Genomic DNA, 10,004 nt, shown 5'->3' on the forward strand with positions numbered 1-10,004 from the left:
TATTTAGTTGATTTTTTTTTGTGGGAATAGTTGCTTTTATTAGTTAGCCCCGAGGAAAAAGCGGCTACAAGATGAATCAACATGATTTAAGCTATTTCTGTCTTTTCGCGTGGGCAGAGAGAATTGGGTGCAACATTAGCTTTTTTTTCTTTTTCTTTTTTTTTTGCGGGGAGGGTGCAACATTAGCTAGCTGCCCCTGGAAACCGGAAAGCGTTGCATAATTGCACGTAATCTATTGGCTGCTTTTTTCTCTCTAAGGAATGACTTTGGCTGCTTGGCGCTTTAGACTTTATATATGTGGGAATCCGTCTCTTCACGAATTCACACGAAGGAGGCTCACATAAAAGCAATATATGTTAAAAGCAAAAAGTATTACGTAAATTTGTCTTGCACTTAGCAAAGTACATTTTTAATCTCTAAACTCTAAAATCGGACAAATTTAAACCCTTGACTTCCAACAATGATTTGAGTTGCCCCACTCGTCAAAATCAAAAGAATAATAACTGATCATGTGGCGGTAGTTTCACACACGTCATAGCCTACTCATATCAGCAATATCAGATATTTTTACAAAATATGCAAAATAATAATAATACAAGATACAAAGACAGTGCAAACCCACTGTTCTAATGGTCTACAAGTTCCCGAACAAATTAACATGCAAAAGGTTGTTACTTTCTACTTTGTTAATGTTATCATATTTTATCTGAAATCCTCACATTGCTTTAGTTTATCGTCTCGACAATTGGTTTTGATCTATCAAGTACACCTTAAATTTATATATGAAGTGTGATGCATTCTTTCGGCAAATATTCATCGGTTCTTCAATCATCAAGGTGGATTTTTGGAGGTTCGGGTTTTTTTTTACTAGAAGTATTTTTGTTCCTTGTTGAAAAGATAAAACAATGTCTAAAACTACAATAATAAGCATACAAAGGTATTTTTACAGCAACTTGGCATATTATGTGGTTACAAGAAAAATTGACATGACCTATTTTCAACTGCTATCTGCAAGTTCGTATTTTTGTATGCAGATGTATAAAACGCTGGTTTTTAGTAAGCTTAATTAGAAGCCGGTTTCTTAAACCACGTTATTTGGTACGATATTTGGCATGAAACTTTGATAATTAGTTTTACCATAGTACATCTATATAACAAACTAGAATTTATATATTTTGAAGACAATTTTTCAAGACAAACATATACACATTGTTTTAAATTTTAAAATATAATAAATTAAAATAGTATTAGTAGTCCATTTTAAAAGGACATGGATGGAAGTTTGTCGGAAGCATCACTTATTTGTGATCTGGATAGAGTATTTACTATATTTGCTTCTTTAATTCCTATTCAAATAAAGGTCAATTAGATTCGTTCAAAATGGTCTATTTGATTCACTAGGTTTCATAAATGCTGAATTGAAGAAGCATGTGAATTGTATGTCATTGCATATGTATGTAGCATGACTTCATTGCACCTTGGGAAATCCATGAATTTCACTACATTATAGGGAAAACATACGAATCATAAACTCAGTTCATAGAAAATTCCATGGTCTACAACCATAGTTTTTCCAGCAATGAGTATAACGCAAATGCGTGCATGCACACGCACACACATATGCACCTAAGAACACATGTATCAAAGTCACGAAGATTTAATATTAATGAAGCCAACCCATGCATTTCACCCATGGAAAGAATAGTTTCTCTCATACTAAGTTGAAGTCTATAATACAATCACCCTTGAGACTCCTAACCTCGATTACGTGTCTTTCACATTCCTAGTGAATTGATGAACACAGTTTGTAGTGACATGACACTAACAAATTACCCGAAGTTATACAAAACTTTTCTTAGATCAAGACATAACGTGTTAAATAACAGCTTCCTAACAGGCGCCGCCCCGTTCTCCCTTCTCAGCAGCCACGGCCGCCTTCCTACTCCTCTTGTCGTTGCTAGATACTAGTTTTTTTGCGGGATGAAAGACATTCTATTAATCAGTCTCGATCAGGGTGATCCAAGGAGCATAAGTTTACAACCTCCCAGGTGCAGATCGCAGCCAAACGGTTGTTTTAACACAGACACAACCTATTATAGCTCGTTGCTAGAGACTAGTTACTGGGCTAAGTCTAGTCACTGGTCGATGAAGGTGGTGGCGGGAAGGTCTCTGCTCACATAGCCTTTAGTGGTGAGATGCAATCTACGATTGACGGCTTGAGGAGGCGGCGGCGGGGGAGGGGGGGGGTATGGATGTGCAGCAGCGGCGGTGGCGTTTCTGGCTGGGCCGACGTCCTCCGGTGGCGATGCGTCAGTGAGATTCAAGAATCATTGCAATTATACCACAGAAATATAAATATTAATTATGAACATGGAAATAAATAATATTTTATTATTGCACATAGGGCATATTTCCAACCGGTTATACTACCTGACAATGCCGGTGGTTTTGCGTCATTACATTGCTCGGATCTGATATTCAAAGTGAAAACCCAGAATATGGTTTTTGGTGGTTGAATCTGACAACGGCAACGCTCGAGCGTCGTTCCTTAGGTGTTGCTGCTAGAGAATATTTCTTGTTGTCCTTGCGATGTCAAACGATGGCTAGCGTGGATGGTCATTGCTGTAATTCGTCGACCAATGTTTGGATTGTCTTGCAGTTTTTTCTCTCTTCGTTTGCTTTGCCATAGCTTCAATCTTTCATGGTTTTGCTTTCTGCCAACGTAATTTGTTTTATGTGGGGCGTCGATGTTAGGTACGAGCGTACATCCTAGTCATGGAGATGTCGGGCGCGCACGGTTGGTTCTACCAAAAGGGAAACAGCCCACGATGCTACTAGCGCGGTGCGGCCTCGGAGGTCGTAGCTGTGGCATCAGATGCCGAGCACCGGCCACTTACGGTGGATCCATCACGTAGTAGTCTCGCCACGGCAGACGTGCGCGGCACCATGCCTGGAATCACGCACACGCGCCCAGCATGCAAGCAATGTGCCGACGTCGTGGAGCCGGTCCATAGGCCAGCTTATATTTTGTCACATGTGCAGCACACCACACGTTCTTCTTTTAGTATAGCTTTATTATTATCCTTGTTTCTATATTATGCTCCTACTTCCGTCGGCCGTCATTCTCGTGGTTGCCAATGCCTTCCTTTGCTTTCGGTGGCTCGGGGTAGCAAGTTTGACAATATAAAAAGTACCAGATCAAATTTGTGGCTCTTGTAACAAGTTTGACAATATAAAAAGTATGATATCAAATTTGCTAGGCTAAGCATGCCTGCCTGCCTACCTACCTTCGTCCCATGATATAAAAGAGTCCCGTCCCATAATATAAGAGCGATTAGCGTCAAAAATGCTTTTATATTATGGGACGGAGGAAGTAGTAGATATAGATAGCACGTGTCTATGGCCTCAGATAATGGTTGCGAGATGGATATGTCTCTTTTTTTTTTGCGGTAATGTGGATTCATCTTCCCCCACCTGCCGTTCTAGCGGATGGTGTCAACGATGGAAATAGCCTCGGCTCCGTCTAATAGGTATGTTATAGGGTTTTAGTCCTCGTAGGGTGGCGCTCGGTCGGATGTCGGTATTTCAATGAGTCAGCTTTTGGGGCTCCGATGCTCTTTGAGTTCGTTCATTGGGACAGATTAGGTGGAGATTTGGCGGAGATTTTCGTTGACCCGTCCATTGGGACAAACTAGACGGAGATTCCGCCCCTTCGGGTCAAAAAGGTTAAGGTTTCTCATGATGTGTTCGCGACGATAAGATGGCGCCAAGCTCTTCAGATTGAATTAAGGGTCCGACGACGGCAACCGCGGCTTTAGAGCGCTGGTCTTTAGGGGCACGTGTACGAAGACTTCTCGACTATCATCGACAGAGTCAGGGTGGCTCTGGTACGAGAGCAGCGATAACGGCGTGTCGATGGCTCGTTCCAACGACGTTGTTCAGTGATCCAAAAACACCAATGCATTTTTTGTACTATTTAACACGCCCTGTATTTTTGATGAACTTTTCCCAAAGAAAGAAAGATCATGGTTGGAAGCATGGAACGAGTTGGGCAGGCTGTCCATGGACCCGTCCCACGGAAGCACCGGCACACGCCGACAGCCCGTAAACAAACTGGTCCACGGAGGTGCTTCCAGCAATTTCCGCAGGCACACTCCCGCTCGCTGCCCGGCGGGCCCGCCCAACCGCCAGCCAGGGGCCACCCAAGACCCCCCTACTGGCCCACATGTCATGCCGACACGCGTCCCCACCCCCTCGGGCCACGGCCACCCCGTCGCGTGACGCGTCGCCTCACTCGTCTTTCTTCTGCACACACATCGCACGCCCAGTCCAAATAGCGGAACGGCTCCCTCCTCCCTGGGAAAAAAAAAGGGAGAAAAAACAGAGCTCAATAACTTCGGGGAGGGGGAGAGGCGTGGCGGGGAAGGAAGGAAGGAAGGAAGCTCGTCGGCGGCGGATGGCGGTGGAGTACCGCTGCTGCGGGGGGGCCTTCTTCGAGCACATCGCCATCATCGTGGTGCTGGTGCTCTTCGCGGGGCTCATGTCCGGGCTCACCCTCGGCCTCATGTCCCTCAGCCTCGTCGACCTCGAGGTCCTCGCCAAGTCCGGCACCGACAAGGACCGCAAGTACGCAGGTGACGGCGCCATTCCCCCTCCCGCCCCCGCCCCCATTCCTTCGCGCGCTCTGCTTCCCCGCGCCCGATTTGGTGGTAGTACTATTTCAGTTTGGGGTTTGCTCTGTTTCTGCTGCCCGGGCCGGCTTGCCATTTCGCCGAACAGCTTGCAGGCGTCGGCTCCGCCGAGAAATCAAAATCAGATGGTGAATGTTGGGGGGCGTGGAGCGGTGGTCGGGGGTGGACCGGAAGTCCCGGAACTTGTAGGAGTGCTTTCCTTTTCTTTTCTTTCTTTCTTGTCTTCTTCGATGAATTCATGCTGTTCATCGGGAGGCTTGGTCACCTCGTTAGTTTGTTCGCGTCCTGTTCAAGTAGATAGAGATGGTGACATATGGTACGCTCGGTGCGCTGGCTTGTTCTTTCGGAAAGTGAGAGGTCGTAGCATAGCACTGCCACAGTACAAGGGAGGAAAATGGAAAATTATGTGAGATGGCGCTGTTAGCACAAGTTAGGGGAAAAAAATACTCTGGTCTTCTTATAATCTTGGTTTTTTGTCGTTACGCCGGGTGATTACTGAACCCTGATATAATTGGAGACTGATGATGAATTCTAGGCTTATTTCTTTAGTTGATTGAAATGCGAAACACGCCCACTACATTGTTCTTAACGAGACACATGTTTGAAATGCAAACAGAAACATCTAATGTCATGTCTTAGGTGCTAATAACAACATTCTGTTTGCAGCTAAGATATTGCCTGTGGTGAAAAACCAGCACCTTCTGCTATGCACTCTTCTGATCTGCAACGCTGCTGCCATGGAGGTACTCTTCATGATGTTCAAGCCACCCCCTCTATATAAGTCAAGTAAGCTGATAACAAACTTCTTGATGCATATTAGGCACTGCCAATCTTCCTTGATAGCCTGGTGACTGCTTGGGGTGCGGTTTTGATCTCTGTGACATTGATCCTACTGTTCGGCGAGGTGAGTGGTTAAAACTTTACTTGTCATGCGCAGCTGCTGGGTATGCTATGCTAATAATTTGGTGTAAACAGATCATACCACAATCTATCTGCTCACGGTATGGGCTGGCAATTGGTGCCTCGGTTGCTCCGTTAGTCCGAGTTCTTGTTTGGATCTGTTTCCCTGTTGCATATCCGATCGCCAAGGTACTACTATGCTCCTAGACTCGATGCGATTATCTACAGGACGAGTTATTGAACATGCATGATTTGAACTTTTGCCCTTTCTGTTTCAGCTGCTGGACCATGTGCTTGGTCACGGTAAAGCGGCACTTTTCCGTAGGGCTGAGCTAAAAACACTTGTGACACTGCATGGAAATGAGGTAACAGAACTGGATTATCTAATCTTTCAAATTGAAATACCGTGAGACCGCGTCGATCTTAGACAGTTGTAAGGTATTTATTTCTCTATGTAAGTAGATATTGAGGCCCACTTCTCTCTTCCTGCTCACCGTCTATCCAGGAAACATGATATAGGGTCACACACATTATGTAGTGTCTGCCTAGTAAATGCAATTTTGGACACCTTCATGATAGCAGTTTCTATATCTTCTTAAATGGAATCCACATTCCTTAAATACTGTAAGCATTTTCGGACCATAGTGATATACTCCGCCAAAAAAAATTGCGCATGAAACAGAGAATATGTTAGTGATCTGTGAAGTCTGAATATCTTTGATGTGCAGACGGTGGTTGGTCTGTGGTAGGATACAGAGAGGATCACATTCACAAGTAGCTATAAATACTGATAGGGATGGATTTCACAGAACTTGGCATGTGGGTTCTAGATGCTAGTTTGGATGATACATCATGCGATTGTAGCTAGAAAAACATGTGTAATCCATTATCCCAACCAGAGGTTCCAAACCATGGTGATCTTCTGGTCTACACGTTTACTCTCTGGATTGGTCTGAGATTTATTAGCAGAACGAACTTGATTCATGACAATCTGGTCACCAAATAACCGAGGATACATGCTGCTTCGTCACATGGAAGATCAACAGGCGATACAAGTGGTCGGACCCTTCCCCGGACCCTGTGCAAGCGGGAGCTACGTGCACCGGGCTGCCCCTTTAGCTTGATGCATCTTAATATTTTTTTTTGCTTTTGCAAGCTAGTATATTTGTCACTGAACACACCCTAAATAATCCTTGTCACCATTTATTTTATTCACCAGGCATGCCACTTTATCCTCTTTAGCCTGCATTGCTAGTTTTTAATTCCGACTTATCTTATTACTAAACAGGCTGGTAAAGGTGGAGAGTTAACCCACGATGAAACAACTATAATAGCTGGAGCTCTTGAGCTCAGTGAAAAGAAAGCTAAAGATGCTATGACACCTCTTTGTGATACGTTTGTCATTGATATAAATGCAAAGCTCGACAGGTACTGGATTGTCTTATTGAACAAGAATTCGATTAAACATTGGCTACAGTTATGCATGTTTCTCTTTTGTTAAAGTGCATGATGTTCTGTTTAGCACATAGTCCAATCATTTGTGTTCTCTTGTGTGCAGAAAACTAATGCAAGAGGTCATTGAGAAAGGTCATAGCAGAGTGCCAGTTTATTATGAAAAGGATACAAACATTATTGGATTGATATTGGTAATGCTATATTCTGCTTTCAAATTGATATGCAATTTTGTCACAGTTTTTTATTTGGATGAAAGGTTTTAGTATTTTCTATTTCCTCGGAATTAGCACCTACCAGTTTGTGCCTTGTTGGACAATGATATTTGAGCAGAACAGGATTCACAAAATCGACCAGGATCTTTAGTTTCTGGCCAGATAGATATCCACAAGTTACTCTGTAGGTAAAAGGCAGGAAATTGGTGAGCACTGGGGTTGCCAGCCCTGGGTAGAGTAGTTTGATACTTGTATGACTCAAGTTTAGAGTCTGACCAGAGTGGAGGCTTTTGTATCCGTGTACCTGCATTTGAACTAGGATTGCATATTATCTGCAAGAGAGGTGACTGCGCATTAAGGACTTAAGGTGCACACGTGGCATGCTCTGTGAAAGAAGGCATTAAATTTGCGTGCTATCCTTGACCATCATATAGTGATACCGCACTGTTTTGTTATTAGTCATTAACAGTAGTTCAACTTTTAATTTATATGAGGTACGGACATGTAAAGTTGTAAATATACTTTAAACCAGACAGTACTACTGACACTTCTGTTTGCACCTTTTACAAGATGTGGTGCTTTTGCTGTATTTATCTTGTCTATCTGATCAATATGTTCTGTAAATTATGCATGTAATATAGATATAGTTATAATGTGGGTATAAATTTTGATTTTTATTTTGTATTATTTTATATACAAATAATGTAACTGGTAACCTTTCATGTGGGCAATTGTATTGTACTCATCTACATCTTGCTATATATTTTCAGGTGAAGAATTTATTATCCATTAACCCTGATGATGAAATTCCCATAAAGAGCGTAACCATCCGCAAAATTCCTCGGTACGGTATAGTCCAAAATTTTATGTATATATTTATGCTGTTTAATATAGTTGAGTAACTCCCGTTATATGCAACTATTAATGGCCGTGAATCGCTGGTCTGTAATTTAAATACAAAGGGCTTTCACTGGCTGATCTATATAAGTCAAAATACAAACAAAATGATCTCATACTTGCTTCATATATCTGCTCAAGTGAACTCGTTTTCTCCTTCTGTTAAGTAACACTTTAAGGTGGATTCAGAATTAACAGAGATGGTCTATAATAGAGTTGTAGATGAGTTTTGTTGTCCTTGTCATGTTACAGTCATGATCATATTTCTTAACACGTGTGGACAACATGAATAGAAAATTCTCAATGAAATGAGTGAAGTGGAATACATGAACAGAAGGACGTGTATTTTTGTTCATTGGAAATTCTGGAGTTGTGTACCAAGTATTTGTATGTACAGCTTACATCTCTGCACCTTGTTAAACAATTCAGCGTTTCAGAAGACATGCCCCTGTATGACATCCTAAACGAATTCCAGAAGGGCCACAGCCACATGGCGGTTGTCATAAAGCAAAACATTCCAAGCTACCCAGCTAAGCAGCCCAGCATCGATGGTGGATCTCTTGGTGAGCAGCTCCAAGGCAGTCCGTGGTTCTTCCGAACTTGCACGTCGCACGCACGCATATGTAAACTGCTGCCGTCCAGTTTTCCTCAGTTTCTCTTTGTTGTCCTTCCTTTTGGTGTCAAAAAACAGAGGTCGCCATCGCCATCGATGAGAAGCAGGGTGAGAAGGTTGCGAAGAGTCTCACCCCGCTGCGGAGGTGGAAGAGCTACCCCAACACCCTCAACTCCAACACGGGAAGCAGGAGGGGGAAATGGTCCAAAGACCAGTCGGACGTTCTCCAAGTGCACGAAGAGCCGTTGCCCACGCTGAGCGAGGATGAAGAAGCCGTCGGTATCATAACCATGGAGGATGTCATTGAAGAACTGCTGCAGGTTAGTTCTCGCAAAGAGCTCGTCGTTTTTACCTTGTCCAACGCATGCGACGTGCACCTGTTGCAAAGGATGATATACAGGATAAGTGACATTTCAAATCCGCGCTCATAATGGTGTTGTTCTCCTTGTCAACAACGTAAGATTGTGCTGTACTTGACTGATGATCGTTGTACCAAACCTGTTAAATCAATTACCCGCAAAAAAAATCCTGTTAATCAATGTGGCGTAGACCATGGTTGGTTTAAGCTCAAGCATGTATAGACTGTTTTTTGCAGTACTATGTTAACTGTGTTTTTTTGTGTGTGTGTGGCGCGCAGGAGGAGATATACGACGAAACCGACGTACATGTTGAGGAACAATAACACATTGCTTGCTAGGGTTTACGCACGCCAGTTTTTTTGTGATGAGGGGAAGAAGAAACAATATATGTATGTATAATAGCGTAATGTTGTACTGCATGTGAATAGACAGGGATGCCGCGAATATTATTAGTTCGTTTGAACTGCTGATACGAATGCCGGGTGCATGCGTTTGTAGGAGAGGATCGATGTCCTGCAGAAACTCACAAGGTTTCCTGAAAACTTGTACCGAACATGTACTGGGATGTTACATGACACTGACAGTGGAGGACACCGATCTCCTCCTCCGATGCCTGCCTGGGTACATCCTCGTTTTTGCGCCCGAGATTGATGGCAGCATCTCCGCTGCAAAACGGGTCACACGGCGAGACGCGAGCTCGCCGTCGTCGTGGTCGACGCGGCAGTGTACGCGCTGTTCGTGCGGTGTAGTGTAGTGCAATCCCGTGCGGACGGGCAGACCGCAGACACGATTCCGTCGCGACCCCGTGGGAGGGAGCATGGCATGGCAGCGTGCCGCATTTAGAGCAAACTACGGTGGACGGCCGGTACGGTACTGT

General features: G+C 43.7%; 1 protein-coding gene across 1 annotated transcript; it reads left to right on the forward strand.

The window, feature by feature from the left end:
• Window positions 1–4,313: 4,313 nt before the first annotated feature.
• On the forward strand, window positions 4,314–9,669 carry LOC109782384 (DUF21 domain-containing protein At2g14520). Its single transcript, XM_020341007.4, has 11 exons — window positions 4,314–4,634; window positions 5,358–5,434; window positions 5,512–5,595; window positions 5,667–5,780; window positions 5,870–5,956; window positions 6,880–7,019; window positions 7,150–7,237; window positions 8,029–8,102; window positions 8,585–8,718; window positions 8,847–9,088; window positions 9,406–9,669. Exons 1-11 carry the CDS (start codon window positions 4,457–4,459, stop codon window positions 9,448–9,450), a joined length of 1,263 nt encoding a protein of 420 aa, XP_020196596.1. The 5' UTR covers window positions 4,314–4,456; the 3' UTR covers window positions 9,451–9,669.
• Window positions 9,670–10,004: the final 335 nt, after the last annotated feature.

The sequence above is a fragment of the Aegilops tauschii genome, chromosome 4, assembly GCF_002575655.3.
Source record: "Aegilops tauschii subsp. strangulata cultivar AL8/78 chromosome 4, Aet v6.0, whole genome shotgun sequence".
Taxonomy (NCBI): domain Eukaryota; kingdom Viridiplantae; phylum Streptophyta; class Magnoliopsida; order Poales; family Poaceae; genus Aegilops; species Aegilops tauschii.

Excerpts from the sequence above, each read along its gene's own strand:
- LOC109782384 (XM_020341007.4), top strand. The coding sequence starts at position 4,457 with ATGGCGGTGGAGTACCGCTGCTGCGGGGGGGCCTTCTTCGAGCACATC. Across the intron at positions 5,957-6,879 it reads TGACACTGCATGGAAATGAG|GCTGGTAAAGGTGGAGAGTT; the intron begins GTAACAGAACTG and ends ATTACTAAACAG. Across the intron at positions 8,719-8,846 it reads CATCGATGGTGGATCTCTTG|AGGTCGCCATCGCCATCGAT; the intron begins GTGAGCAGCTCC and ends GTCAAAAAACAG.